General features: G+C 58.2%; 1 protein-coding gene across 4 annotated transcripts in view; it reads left to right on the forward strand.

The window, feature by feature from the left end:
• The window catches only part of SARDH (sarcosine dehydrogenase), a 67849-nt gene that overhangs the window by 42848 nt on the left and 10360 nt on the right, over positions 1-14641 (forward strand). For all 4 annotated transcript variants that reach the window (XM_044778449.2, XM_014863330.3, XM_070518425.1 and 1 more), the window contains one exon: positions 2504-2597. In XM_044778449.2, coding sequence (XP_044634384.1) covers positions 2504-2597 — 94 coding nt within the window. The remainder of the gene's footprint in view (positions 1-2503; positions 2598-14641) is intronic.

Consider the following 14641-nt stretch of genomic DNA (forward strand, 5'->3'; position numbering starts at 1 on the left):
CATCTGGGGACAAGCAGGACGGCCAGGGCGGAGCAGGTGCGCTGGGAGGACGGCGGGGCGAGGGCCTCAGGTCCAGAGGCTGCCCCGCTAAGCGAGGGAACGGGGCAGAGGAGGGACGCCGTGGGACCGGTGCTTGGACGGAGCCCCGATGCCGGGCCGGGGTGGGAGGCCAGCAGGTGTGTCAGGAGCCTCGGGGCCGAGCAGAGCAGGGACTCAGAGGAGGGGGCAAGGAGCTGCGTCCAGGTGGCCATGGGTCAGGTGGCTGAGGGCTGAGAAGTGACTGTTGGGTCTGTCCACTCGGCGCTTCCCGCAGACTGGAGGAGACGGTTCAGGAGGAAAGGAGGGCGGGGAGGAAGGCGACAAGCGCAGAGGAGCAGAGACGCTGGCTGCGCGGGAGGGGAGGGCGCGGGGACTCGGTGAACAGTGCCCGGGGCGGTTTCCATTTCTCCCCCGGGTGAGCCGACCTCCACATCTCTCGGGTGCACAGGGGTTAGGGTCCTGGCTGGCCGAGCTCGAGGCCTGGCCCTGGAAGCCTCAGCTTTATTGCCATGGCGACCTTGGGCACAGAGTGGGCTATTTCTAGTGTGTGGGGGCAGATGGGGAGGGGAGGGAGGGGGTGCCAGACAGACAGATCAAGGCACAGCCCTGGGGGACGGGAGCCTCATCCAGCCTCATTATAAGCTGCTCCAGGTGGGAGGCGAGTGACAGCTGCCAGGACAGGAAGATGCTCTTCTCCTCCTGGTAATTTCTTGACTTTCTCCTCCAAGATGCCCTCTCTCCTGCAAAAATAACCCAAAGTTTCTTGTATGAGTAATAGCGTCACCAGCATCACCCATAAGGGCTGAACTTGCTGAGTTGTTATGTGGGAAACATTTAGCACAGTGCCTGGACCATGAGAGATGCTGTGACCTGCTGTCCAGTAGAACTCTCTGGAAACGTTCTGCAATTGAGCGGTCCCATACGGTTGCCTCGAAGCCGTTTGTGGCCATGGAGCCCTTGAAATGTGGCGAGTGAGGCGGAAGTTTTGATATCAATTAACTTAAACTCAGCGGCCCCACGTGGCTAGTGGACGCCGTGTGGTCAGCGCAGAAGTGATCGATCACCATCGCGACGATTAACGCTGTGGTGCTTGGCACGTGCTGTCTCGCTGGTTCCTCACAAGGGCCTGCGGGGTGGCATCGCTGTCCCCGGGTAGCAGATGAGGGGACTGAGGCGACATGAGGCGAGAGGGTGAGCAGAGGAGCTGGGACCAGGAGGCTGTGCCCTCCAGCGCCAGCTGCTGCCCCCCTCGGTGAGGGATAACCTTCCGCACCCCAGACGTGGGCCGGAGCTCAGGGTATCCCTGGCATGGCTGAGCCCCTTCAAGCCCTCGGCCCGGTGGCAGCTCCAGGCTCCTTCCCCGGTGGGGAGAACACTGCAGCAGCCCCGGCCCAGCCACCCCAGGGCCGCCGAGAGCACGTGCTCCCCGAGGACTGGATGTGGGTTCTCTGGCAGCTGGCACTATGTGGGTGTGGCAGGTGTTACATAAGGACCTTGGCTGACTGCAGCCCGCTGGGCACCTCGGGCTGGTGTGGGCGGTGGCTCCTGGCACCGTGGGGGTGGGGATGCGGGTGGGCCGCATTTCCGGGCAGCAGCCACCCTGCAGCCCCAGCACCAGCTGGGACTCCTGAGGGGCAGAAGTAGAGGAGCTCTCCCTGCAGAGCAAAGCCATCTGTTCCCTGTCAGTCCTCTACCGAGCGCCCTCTCTGTGCCAGGCACATCGGGATAGGGGCCCTGTTGTCATAGAGCTCCTGGTTTGGTGGGGGCACAACCAGCGTGAGGGGTGCCCTGGAGGGGGACACCTAACCCGGGCTCAAGGAGTCAAGGAGGGCTTCCTGGAGGAGGTGACAGCTGAGCCATCACTTGAAGGATGACAGACCTGAAGGATGACAAAGGGTTCAACAGGGGCAGGGGACCCGGATGGGAATGTGGAGGGTTCAGGAGGCGTGAACTCAGGCCTGGAGGGAGGCAAGAGGGCAAGGTGCCCAGGAAATGAAGCTTCTGTGGACACACAAGTTCTCGGTCAGCCCACCCAGCATGTGAGCTGACTGCACTGTGCGCACGGTGTGGGCAGGCAAGGAGTGGCCCACCCTCGGGGCTCGTGTACCTGCCGGCCGCCCAAGGGATTGGGGACATTAGGTGGTTAGATCTCTGCCCCAGGCGGGCCCTGGTCACCCATCCGAGGACGAGAGCACTGTGAGAGGTCCTCTGTGATCTGGTCCCCCCAGGTTCTCGGCTCCTGTCATTGTCCCCATGAAGGTGGCTTTCCTTCTGACCGTGTTTTAACCTGTATTGGTATGCTTTTGTCAACACCGTGTTTGCCATCAGTCTGCCCCTGAGGACAGGGCCTCGTCCTGCTCACTGCCACATCCCCAGAGCCTTCCCGGCTCAGCGCCCCCACCCAGGAGTGCTCAGCAAGCGTTCGTGGACCAACTGACTGACCGACTTTTGTTCTCGCTCACAGCCGGGCCATCCTCCAGGAGGTGCTGGATGCAGATCTGAGCAACGAGGCCTTCCCTTTCTCCACCCACAAGCTGGTGAGAGCTGCCGGGCACTTGGTAGGTACCAGCTGGCCGCCTTCCCCTGGGTTGCAGGTGGCAGCAGTGTGCTGCAGGGGAACAAACCTGGGGCTGGGACCTGGGAGTCCAAGTGTCCTGGGGCAAGTCTGCTGGCCTCCCTGGTCAGCAGTCACCGGTGCTCTGCCTGGTGCCCACCACGTGCTGGGCCCATCCTGAGCTTCTGCCAGAGGCTGCTGGACCTCGGCCTGCACAGCCGCCCGTGGTGCTCCCCTCGTCGAGGTGTAGGACACACCCTCCCAAGTCAGGGGGGACGTGCTATTTCCTCCTCCTCCCTGGAAACGACCGGGCTGGGGACAGCCGAGCCGCTCCAGCAGGTCCCCTTGTCCTCCGCGGCAGTGCTGCCCTCTGGTGTGTTCTCCCTGCCCCTCTGGCAGGAGTTGCAGGTGTGGGGGGTGGGGCTGCTCCGGGGGGGCCCACCAGTCCCCAAGGAGCATCCTCACCAGTCCCCAGCTCCAGAAAACAGGTCCTGGAACCCAAAGCTTCCGAGACTACAGACTGGGTCGGGGCTCCATCGACCCGGCTCCCTCAGGGACCCTGGGGCCAGGGCCCGTCCGGCTCTGGGTCACCACATCCCTTTCCTGGGCTTCAGTGTCCTTGTCGGAAATAAGCACCATCATCTTGGCTCTGACTTCCCAAGGCCGAGGAGGGAGCAGATGGTAATGTCACATCAGCCGCTATTTGCTGAGGGCTCGCTGGTACCAGGCACCGTTCCCGTGTCCTCCTTGCAGTGGGGCAGAAGGTCCCCTCGCAGGCTGCTCAGCCTCGGCACTGGGACCCTTTGGAACAGAGTTCTGAGTTGGGGGCCGCCCTGGGCATGTCAGGATGTTTAGCAGCATCCCTCGCCTCTGCCTACTGGATGCTGGGAGCACCCTCAGTTGTGACACCCAAAAATGGGTCCAGGCATGACCCAGTGTCCCCAGGGTCAGAGCTGCCCTGGAGGACGCTGCTTTGTGACTGTCCCTGTTAGTGGGAGGGCAGTTACACTGGCTGCAGTCACTGCCAGGCCCGGCGACAGCCGTAATGTAGGAACCATTACCCTGTAGGACAGGTCTTCCCGAACTGAACTCAGAGAGGCTGGTGCACCCCCCGAGGCCCCCAGCTAATGAAACATAAAAAGCGCACAAACTTGTGTCAGTGATGCAGACGTGGCCGTCAGGGGCGCGGGTGGACCGACAGCCGGATTTGGGGGCACCTGCCCCTTTTCTACTCCCTGCATGTTCAGCTGGGGGTTTGGTGGGGGGAGCCACCCTGCCTCAGAGGGGCTAGAGGTCGGGAAGAATCTGGGTCCTGTTAACAAATAAGCAGTGTCATGATGACGTCAGCAGGGGTAGCCTGCCAGAGAATAGCTGAGATCAAGGCCGCTCTGCAGAGCTCCGGAGCGCTGGCCGCACCGGCTCCCGCCTGTGCTCTCTGGAGGCCCAGCTGGGGCTGGGGGCCGGGGCGTCTCTGTCTAGCTTGCTTCCTGCCTCCTGGGTGCAAAGCTGCCTGCCGTGACCAGAGAGGGCGGGCGCTTTGAGAGAGGGGCACAGCTCCACCCAGGCCGTGGCCGGGCGGTATCCAGGCCGCCCCAACTGCAGCTCAGACCCTCTCGGCCCTGTGGGGTCCGTGCAGCGTCCAGCCTTGTCTGGGGCTGGGTTCTGACTGGTGAAGGGAGAGGGAGAGCTGTGAGCTTGGCATCGGCTCAGCCCGTGTGGGGTTTGTCGGGGAGAGGACCAGGTGGGAAGGTTCCCCTCCCAGCCCACGGCCGCTCCAAAAGCCACTGGGGACTTACTCTTGGACAGTGGGCTCCAGCCGCCTCCCAGCCTCTGGGGCGGCCCTGGCTGCCTCCCCGGGCCTGGCCCGTGGCTGTCTGGCCACACCTTGCCTGCGGGGCCCAGGAGCCGGGTTGGGCCGTTCTGGGGCTGGTGGAAGCAGAGGCCAGGCTGGAGGACACTGTGGCTGCCCCTCCTCACTGTCTCCTCTGGAACCAGCTCATGGGTTTTGTCAAAAAGTATTTTATTGCCCTATAAATGGATGCTCGTGCCTGTTCCCAGCCCCCACTGTGCAGCGTCAGGGTAAAGAGCGCGGTCCCAGGCTGGGGTGCAGTGCTGTCTTCCAGCCTGACCCCTCGGGCCCCGCCCCGACCTCTCTGAGCCCTCCTTCCTGACTCCAGCTTGGGCATGGGAGGTTGTCAAGCAGGTTCCAGGCACGAGATGCCGCCGACGCCATCGCCTGTGGCAGAGCCTGGCTGAAGGGACCAGGGGCATCGGTGTTTCACTGTGAACACTGGGGACTTGTAACATAAGAATGAGTAACTGGAAACCCCTCTAACTCCTCCTCAGAGGGAGCCGAGGTGAACAGGCGCTGTATTTCTTTCCATCTTCTGTCCCTAAGCTCTGTCTATGGATTTTCAAACAGAATCAGGGTCGTCACATAGGCACAATGTGCACACGTGGCTTTATTCTCTCACAATGTCGCAATAGCATTCTTGTTCCTTTATGCTCTGAGAACCACCTGGGACGCCTGTGTCGTCCTCTCGTGGCACCGTGGGCAGCATCGGTGCTTGGACATGGGGAAGGGCCGCCTCTTCCCCTCAGAACGGCCCTGCGATGAGCTTTCCAGGATGGTGCTCCTGTGTGACCCTGACTGTTGACCTCAGGCAGGTTCCTCCGAACCCAGACCCAGAGGCAGCAGTGTCCTGGACACACAGGCCTGCCATCCGGGTCATTCCACAGCATGTTCTTGCCCATCACTGGTGTTTTCTCTCCTCCCTGTGCCCCATGCTGTCCTGGGCCTTCGGGAGATGGTAGGGCAGAAGCACAATCTTTCTAAGCTGGGACTCAGGGAGATTGGCACCATCACCTCATATTCGGCCAATTTGGATTCTCAGCTGAGTGCTAGCATTTTGTCCTAAACTGAAGGATCTATTCCCAATGCTGAGCTTCCTCCTGCTCCCCCCCTTCCCCCCCGGAGCCTGGCTCTAGAATTCATCTCGGTCATGTTGGCCTGGAGCCTGCTGGATGCTGGGCATGGAGATGGACATGGGACTCTCGGATAGAGGAGGTGGCCCCCACCCTCCGGGAGCCCACGGCCCGGCTGAGATCGGGGGTCAGGAAAGAACCTGCAGCCACAGCCCAGCCTGAGCTGGAGAGAGGCCTGGGCGTGAGTGGCGGTTACTCCCAAGAAGCCGACATGGAAACGAGGGGGGTCCCGTGAACGTGTGCATACAAGGGCGGGAGTCTTGGCCAGACACGTGAGAGTAAGACGGATGCACAGAGCGTGGAGACAGGCCTCTCAGCTGCAGAGCGAAGTGCACCTGTGCTAAAGGGGGCCTCTGCCCCAGGATTGTCCCCAAGCGGACAGTGGCGAGCCAGGGGCCTAAAGCAGCTGGCCCTGAGCTCCTGCCTCCCCCTCCCTACCGCCTCACCCAGTCTGCCACCCATTTTCCCATGGAGGCCTGTGTCCCACTGCCGCCTGGCCCCCTTGGCAGGACGAGAGGAACAGATGCCCTGGGGTGGCCGGCAGAGACTCCTCCCCACGGCCTCAGCCAGGTGGTTATCCCGTGGTTCCCCCCGAGGACAAAGACAGCCAGCGCCACGGGCCAGGGGGTCGCTGGCTCACACCTTAGGAAGACCAACCAATCTCAGAACACACAGATTTAGTGTCGTCAGGGGCTAAGTGGCTGGTCCTGCGGGTCATTGACATCCCTGTGTCCTTGGACACCGTGGGGTCCATCGGGGGCAGGGCAGCTGAGTGAGAGCGGTCCTTAACTGTCTTCATTCGGAAACCCGACTGGACACCTGGCGGAGGGCGGCAGTCGGTCCTCTCTTGTCCCTCCTGCTCCTCCCTGCCGCTCACAGGAGCAGCCAGCCAGGGCCTGGAGGCCACTTTCTTGCGGGTAACTGCAGCCTGCTGTGGGCCTGCTACCCTGTCCTGCTGTCAGAGGCTCAGAGTCCCTGGGCGGTCAGGTGGGCCCAGCTCCTGTGAGACAAGGAAGATGAGGGCCGGAGAAGTCGAGGGATGAGGCTGTGGCAGGACGGTGCCCGGCCAGGGGCCCAGGCATGCCGGACTCCCACCTTAGCCGCCCGCCTTCTCCTCAGGGCCCCAGGCGGTGGGGGTGAAACAGCAAGGACTCTGGCTCCTTGATGTTGATGTTACGGGTTTTACTGACCTCAGAGTGGCCCAGGCCACATGTTCCTGGATGGTCCAAGCCTGGGACAGCATGGCTTCCCTGTCACTGGCCAGCAGGAGGGGTGGGGGAGGCAGCCGCCAGCAGGACTTTGGGCTGGGGGAGTGGAGCTGGCTGCAGCCCTGGGCCCCCACCTGAGGTGGCCTCACAGCCAGGTAGGGAGGTGGGAGCCCGGTCTGCACAGAACCCACGGCTTCTGGAGCAGAGTAACCCCAGTGCTCAACAGAGCTGGGAGGCGGTAGGCCTGGCTTCCAGTCCTGCCCCGCTTTCTGTGGGACCACCTTTCTGGGCCTCAGTTTCCCATCCACAGGGCAAGGACTAGATGATGTCTAAAATTCTTTTTGGGCTGTCCTATCCGTCTGTCCAGACATCCTGAATTCTCTCCGAGTCCAGGGGGATTTCATATTCTCCTAAATAATATCGTGTGCTGGCTTCAACGCATGTTGACGCCACGTCCTCAACGTGAGAGGATGCTGCGGCTGGAGTGCGGTCTGGGCCAAGTATTTATGGGAGACTGTCGGATTCCAGCCGGCCAGATGCAGGAGAGGAACGCCGTGCCTGTGGGGCTGGCAAGGCCTCCTAGTCGCAGCGCACCGAGTGACGGGGGCCAGAGCCAAGAACCACAGCCCAGGCCCGAGGGCGGGTGAGCTGGACACTGCCACTGCCCTCGGTGACCCACGCTCACAGCAGAACAGACGGGTGGGCGACCCCAGCTGAGCGGTGACCCCAGCTGAGCAGTGTCCCCAGCTGAGCAGTGGTGTTGTTTTGCAATAATTCTCTGAGACGTGAGGGTCAGCCCCAGGCTCCTGAGATCCTTGCATTCCTAGAGGAGGAACAGGGGCCGGGGAAGTCGTCCCCCTGGCAGCCAACTGACCAGATGTCCCTGCCTCCCACGTGTTGGCCTCAGAGCCAGCGAGGTTCCTGGTGGGAAGCCGCTCCTGGCGTGGTTCCCGGGGGAGACACGGTGTTCCCGGCGCCTCGGCCCAGGACGGGGCCCCTCTGGAAAGCAGCAGGCGCCGGGCTGGAAGCTCATTGTGAGGCAGGGCGATGAAGTGGTTTTCCTCTGACAATTAATTTCAGGTCAAAAGGAAATTGACCTTCGTTTCCTGACGGTGTGGAGCCCTCGCTGTGGCGCCGTGAGGACTCGCTGAGTTCAGGGGAAACGTCCTCCCACCTGCACGCGTGCAGACGGGGCGGGAGGCCCAGACCGTCACAGAGCCTGCGTCTGCCAACTGGGTTTCAGCCGCCACCTGAAAAGTCGCTTTGCACAACCTGTGCAAAAACGCTGTGGCCCTAGAGAGGCCCAGGGGCCACCAGTGGTCCCATGGATGAAGCTGAGAGAGACGTGGTGGCCACAGCCACCATTTGGGGTGTCCTGGGGGGACAGTGACGTCCTCTGGCCATGACAGTGTAAGGACAAGTGTCGCTGGAACGACGTCAGGTGGCTCTGAGGGGTCCAGAGCGTGTGCTTCAGGCTCCTGGAAGTTCCTCCAGGGCGGGACCCCGTCCTTTCTCTGCAGGGAGTGCTGGGTAGTCCGACTCTGCAGCCCCTGCCGTGGTCTGTGGGCGTAGACGGGGTCTTTCTGCGTGCTGATCCGTGGCTTTTACCAGCAGCTTGAAATCCGCGGCTCCAGGGGCGCCCGGCCGAGGAGGTGCGCATCCTCCGAGGAGTGTCCCGGGGCGGGTCTGGCAGACCCAGTGTTCCCGAGGCTGGGGAGGAACCTGGAGGACTGGACAGCTTCTGTGAGCTTTGTAGATCCTCAGAGAGGCTCAAGTTTGCGAAGTGTGGTTTGAGCATCACACCTTTTGTTCATCCTTAGTCTTAGAAAACTGGTTGCCAATCACCACCATCACCACACCACCCTCATTCCATCATCATCATCACCACTGTCATTGCCATCATTGTCACTGCCACCACCACCACTTCCAGCACCACAATTACTGCCATGAACTTCGCCACCACTGAAATCATCATTGCCAACCACTACCATCACCACTCTCTTTACTACCATCCTTCCCTCCATCACCTCCACCATCACCTCCACCACCGTCACCTCCACCACCGTCACGACCACCACCGTCACCTCCACCACCGTCACCACCACCACCGTCACCTCCACCACCGTCACCACCACCACCGTCACCTCCACCACCATCGTCACCTCCACCGTCACCACCACCACCGTCACCTCCACCGCCGTCACCTCCACCACCGTCACCACCACCACCGTCACCTCCACCACCATCGTCACCTCCACCGTCACCACCACAACCGTCACCTCCACCACCGTCACCTCCACCACCGTCACCACCTCCACCGTCACCTCCACCACCGTCACCTCCACCACCGTCACCTCCACCACCGTCACCACCACCACCGTCACCACCTCCACCATCCCCATCCCCGAACACTAGCCTCCTGGATCAAACCACTAGGAGAGACTGTGTACCCCTGCCGCAGAATGTTTTTAGGATTAAGGGTGTCTTGGGAGTGTCTAGAAGGTTTGAAAAATGAAGATTCTCCAAACTGACCGCCCACCTGCTTCCTCCCTCTCCAGGGGGGTCAGAGCGTCCACCAGGACCGACCCTGGAGGGAGTCCTGTGGGATGCCACAGGTCCCCAGGGGCGAAAGGATTCTCCCCTCTGCCTGTCACCCATTTCATTCAGGCCATGAGGGTGACCACTGAGTCACTCAGCAGGGCAAGCCATGGGAGGCCCCTCCCCGCCCTGGGCCCACGGCACCGTGTGCCTTCCTGGCCGGCCTCCGCTGCAGCGGGCTCCACTTAGCTGCCCAGTGAGGGGCTCAGGCCCTGCAGAGGGCTGCACACACTCTGCTCCCTGCCCATCCTCTGCCTCCAGGGTCCTTGTTTGTTTGAGGGGTGACTGAGCTTAGAGGGTGCGCCTTGTGAGTCGGGGGGGGAGGGACTGTTACACAACCCAATGCCCAGGGAGCTTGTAAAACCGCCATGAGCTGATGCGATCTGAAAAGGTCGGACGTGCCCGCCGACGTCTGTGGGCACAGCTGCTCTAGCCCTGCTGAGATAGGTACCCGTAAGGGCGCACCCCGGGCCTGCTCTGGTGACGCACATGCCCAGAGCATTCCACAGGAGCCACGTGGCCTCTCCTGCTCAGGGCGTCTGGGTGGCCTTATATCCAAGCCGAGGCGGGGACCCAGCACGTCCCTGGATTCGAGTCACCTCCATGGAAAGCTGGTGGGAAGTTCAGTGATGCTCCAAGCATGGAATCAAGCCCCCAACCCACAGTTTACTGAAACCTGAGCACATCCCCTCCCACCCAGAAGTGTTCAAGTGAGTCAGTCTGGGGAGGGAGTGCATGTCCTGTGGTGCCAGCACACGCTCGAGACTTGGAGACACCTGGGTGAGCCCTTGCCTGGCCTCTTCCCAGCCATGCCGCCTCCTCCGAGTGTGCGGGAGAGCGCTGTGAGCTGCCTCCTGCGAGCGGAGAGTTGAGTCTTTAGGAAAATTAGCTTGAAATCCGCCATGGTGGGAGTGCTCGCACTACGGAAATCGGTAAATACTATGGTACAACCCCCTTCCTCCAAAAAACTGATGGTCAAATATGTTCCAAGACATCACCGGGCATTGGGCAAGTCACTTGACCTCCCTGAGTCCCGGTTTCTTTCTTTCGTTTTTTTTTTTTTTTTTGGTGAGGATGATTGCCACTCAGCTAACTCTGTGGCCATCTTCCTCTATTTTGTACATGGGACACCGCCACAGCATGGCTTGATGAGTGGTGTGTAGGTCTGCACCCGGGATCCAAGCCCATGAACCCCAGGCTGCCAAAGCAGAGCGTGCAAACTTAACCACTACCCCACCGGGCCGGCCCCAAGTCTCAGTTTCTTCAACTGTAAAATGGGTGTGCTGGTAGCACCTGCCTCTCCCACAGCAAGCAGCCTGCCAGGGGCTTTACAGGGACGAGTTCCTCGAGTGCTCCTATGAGCCCCGTGAGGGACACGCTGTTACCACCCAGGCTTTGCAGGAGCAGACTCAGAGGGAGGCCGGTGGCCGTGGGTGCAACATTTGGGACTTAGATTTTCAGCTAGTGGGTGTGCATCATCCTGAGCCCAGGCTCTAGGCAACTATGGGGCCTGCTCCACTGGGTGGCAGGCCCCTCACCTGCCCTGTGTCAGCTGTGAGTGCCAGGAGGGCTGGGCAGCATCTTTGGGAGGCTCCAGGGCCTAGGACGGTGCCGGGGCCCCATGGGACTTTTGAGCACAGATGTTTGTGGACTGGGTGGCTGGAAGCTTCATCTTGCCCAGTTTTGCCACTTCTGTCTGGGGCAAGTGACCCTGTGCAGAGCAAGTGAACATTACTGACCACCTACTGTGCGCAGGGCCCTGGGCCTGGAGCTCAGAAGCATCCGCCATGACATGGGTTCCAGGTCCCCACCTTGCCCTCACTGGGCAGATAAGCGGAGCCCACTGCAGTGGAGGCCGGCTAGGATGGGACACAGTGCCACGGGCCCAGGGCAGGGAGGCGCCTCCCGCGGCTTGCCCTGCTGAGCGACTCAGCGGCCACCCTAGTGGCCTGAATGCCTGGTGGCAGAAGGGAGCACCCTCTCACCCCTGGGGACCTGCAGCATCCCGCAGGTCCTGGTGCAGGGTCTGAAGCTCAGAACCTTCCAAAAGGAGAGGGTCCTCAGGCCAACTCAGGATGGAGAAGAACCATGATGGTGGTGATGACCTTCATGTACGTGTGGGGAGCCGGCGGGTCTGTACTTTCCTGGTGTGATGTCCTTTCACAGACGGATCCTCTGTGGTCTCCATTCTACAGTCCAGGAGTCTGAGCCTCCAAGGGGGCCACAGCTGGCAGGCGGCTCCTGCTGGCTGTAGGAGCAATTCCTTCCTCTCTGGGACAAACTGACGAGAACAGCACTGGCCACTGGAAAGATGGGCACTGGTCAACCCCTGTGGATTCCTGGGCCAAGCAGAAGAGGCCGTCGGCTCCCAGCAGCGCACCGAGCCGGCCAGCTGCCTCGCAAGAGGCCCAGCTCCAGCCGTAGATCTGTAGAACCAAATCCATCTGCTGATAACAAGATGCTCACGGCCAGGGAAGAACATGACCAGAATCAACCATCCTCCTTAGCTCCACGCTCAGTGGGCTTGGTCCCCAAGCACCATTTCCAGACTGGACGCAGAGTCGGCCCCGCCTCGGTCGGCCTCACTCCCAGGATGCCCTCCCCCCGGCCGAGGCCCTGCTCTGGGCTCACCCTGGATCTGCACCTCAGGTTGAAGCGGGGGTCTGTCCTCAGGTACTAGGTGCTCTGTCCCCCTCTTTGCTGGAGCACATCCTCGACATGTTCTTTCACCAAGAATTGTGTGACAAGCTCTGTCTTTATCTGAAAAATCATGTCACGCTCACTCTTACAGGGTGTGGATTTCTAGATTGACAGTTGTGTTTGAGGCTCTGCTTCAAAGATATTATCCCACAGTTGAACAGCATCTGTTGTTGCCAGTCTGACATCTGGAGTCGGGCACGTGGCTGTTGCAGGTCCTCTCCGGCTGTCTGCCACTCTCCTCTCCCTCGGTGTCTCTGTCTCTGTCTGTCTGTCTCTCCCTCCCTGCTCACCTCCATCCCTCTCTTTCTCTCTGATGTCTGCACGCACCTGCACGTTCTCTCAGCAGGAATTTGTTTTTTGTTATCCTGCTCGGTGCTCCTTGTGCTTCTGTGATGTGGGGCTTGTGACCAGCCAGCTTCAATTCTGGAAGCTTCACTGCCATTTCCTTTCAAAGATTGCCGTTCCCCTGGTCTCTCTAGAATCTCCTTAAACGTCTGTTGGACCCAGGTGGGCTTCCCACCTAGGCTGCTTGTCTCAGATCTGCTCCCCTGTGCTTTCCATCCCTGTGTGCTGCTCCTGGCTTTGGGTCCCCTGCTTCTCTGCCTCTCTCCTGGCACCCAGGACATCAGGAAAGTGCAAATCACTCAGGCCCTCTTGGCTTCAGGTGCCAGTCCATGGAGAAAATAGTGGGTTTGTTTTTTTAGCATGTTAACCATTTTTAAGTATATAGTTCCGTAGCGTTAACTACATTCACATTGTTGTGCAACAGATCTCCAGAAAATTTTCATCTTGCAAAATTGAAATTCTATATTCATTCAACAACCCCCACGCTCCCCTCCCCCAGCTCCTGGCAACCACCGTTCTACTTTCTGTTTTTATGGATTTGACTACTTTAGATACATCATATAAGTAGAATCAAATAGGATCTGTCTTTTGGTGACTGGCTTATTTCACTAGGTATGATGTCCTCAAGGTTCACACCTGTTGCAGCAGGTGTCAGAATTTCCTTCCTTTTTATGGCTGAATAATATTCCATTGTGTGGATAGGCCACGTTTTGTTTATCCATCACCTGTCAAGGGACACTTGGGTTGCTTCCACCCCTTGGCTACTGTGAATAATGCTGCTGTGAATGTGGGTGTGCAAATATCTATTTGAGATCTTCAATTCTTTCGGATATACTGCCAGAAGTGAGATTGCTGGACATATGGGAATTCTATTTTTAATTTTTCAGGGAACCATCGTACTGTTTTTCCTAACAGTTTCACCATTTTACATTCCCACCAACTGTGCCCAAGGGTTCTAATTTCTTCACTTCCTCGCCAACATGGGCTATTTTCTGTTTTGTTTTTGTTTTTTTTTTTTTGATAGTAGCCATCCCAGTGGGTGTGAGGCCATATCTCATTGTCATTTTGGTTTGCATCTCTCTAATGATTAGTGACATGGACCATCTTTTCACCTTCGTTAGCCATTTGTATATCTTCTTTGGAGAAATGTCTATTCAAGTCCTTTATTGATTTCTTAATCTGGTTTTTTGTTTTGTTGTTGTTTAGTTGTAGGAGTTCTCTGAATATGTGGATGTTAACTCTGTACAAGATATCCGCTTTGTAAATATTTTCCCGCATCCGTGGGGTGCTTCTTCACGGCTGATTGTGTCCTTTGAGGCCAGAAGTTTTTACGTTGACTCTAGTCCCGTTTGACTGTTTCTCCTTCTTGTTGCCCGTGCCTTCGGTGTTGTGTCTGAGAAATCATGGCCGAGTCCAATGTCAGAAGCTTTTCCTCTGTGTTTTCTTCTAGGAGTTTTCTAGCCTCAGGTCTTACGTTTGGGTCTCTAATCCGTTTAATTATGGATTAGCTAATGTTTGTATGTGGCGTCAGAGAAGAGCCCAACGTCATTCTTTGCATGTGGACGTTCAGTTTTTCCCACACCATTTGTTGAAGAGACCGTCCTTTCCCTGTTGAATGGTCGTGGCTGCCTCGTTGAAGGTCACTTGACCACATGCATGAGGGTTTATTTCTGGGTTCTCTTTTCTATTCTATTGGCTTATTTGTCTGACTTTGTGGCCGTACCACACTGTTTTGATTACTGTAGCTTTGTAGTAAGTTATGAAATCAGGAAGTGTGAGTCCCCCCCCCCCCCCCGCCTTGTTCTTCTTTTTTAAGGTTGTTTTAGCTATTTGAGGTCTCTTGAGATTCCATATGAACATTAGGATGGATTTTTCTATTTCTGCAAAAAATGCCCCTGGGATTTTGATAGGGATTGCCTTGAATCTGTAGGTCGCTTTGGGTAGTATTGGTGTCTTAATGATTTTAATTCTTCCAATCCATAAACATGAGAGAGCTTTCCATTTATTCATATCTTCTTTCATTTCGTTCCACAACATTTTGTAGTCTTCAGTGTACAAGTCTTTCACCTCCATGGCTAGGTTTATTCCTAAGTATTTCATTCTTTCTGATGCTATTGTAAATAGAATTTTTAAAAAATTTCCTTTTTAGGTAGTTCATTGTATATAGAAATGCAACTGATTTTTGTGTGTTGATTTTGTATCCTGTGATGTT

This window comes from Equus asinus, chromosome 10 (genome assembly GCF_041296235.1).
Source record: "Equus asinus isolate D_3611 breed Donkey chromosome 10, EquAss-T2T_v2, whole genome shotgun sequence".
Lineage (NCBI taxonomy): Eukaryota > Metazoa > Chordata > Mammalia > Perissodactyla > Equidae > Equus > Equus asinus.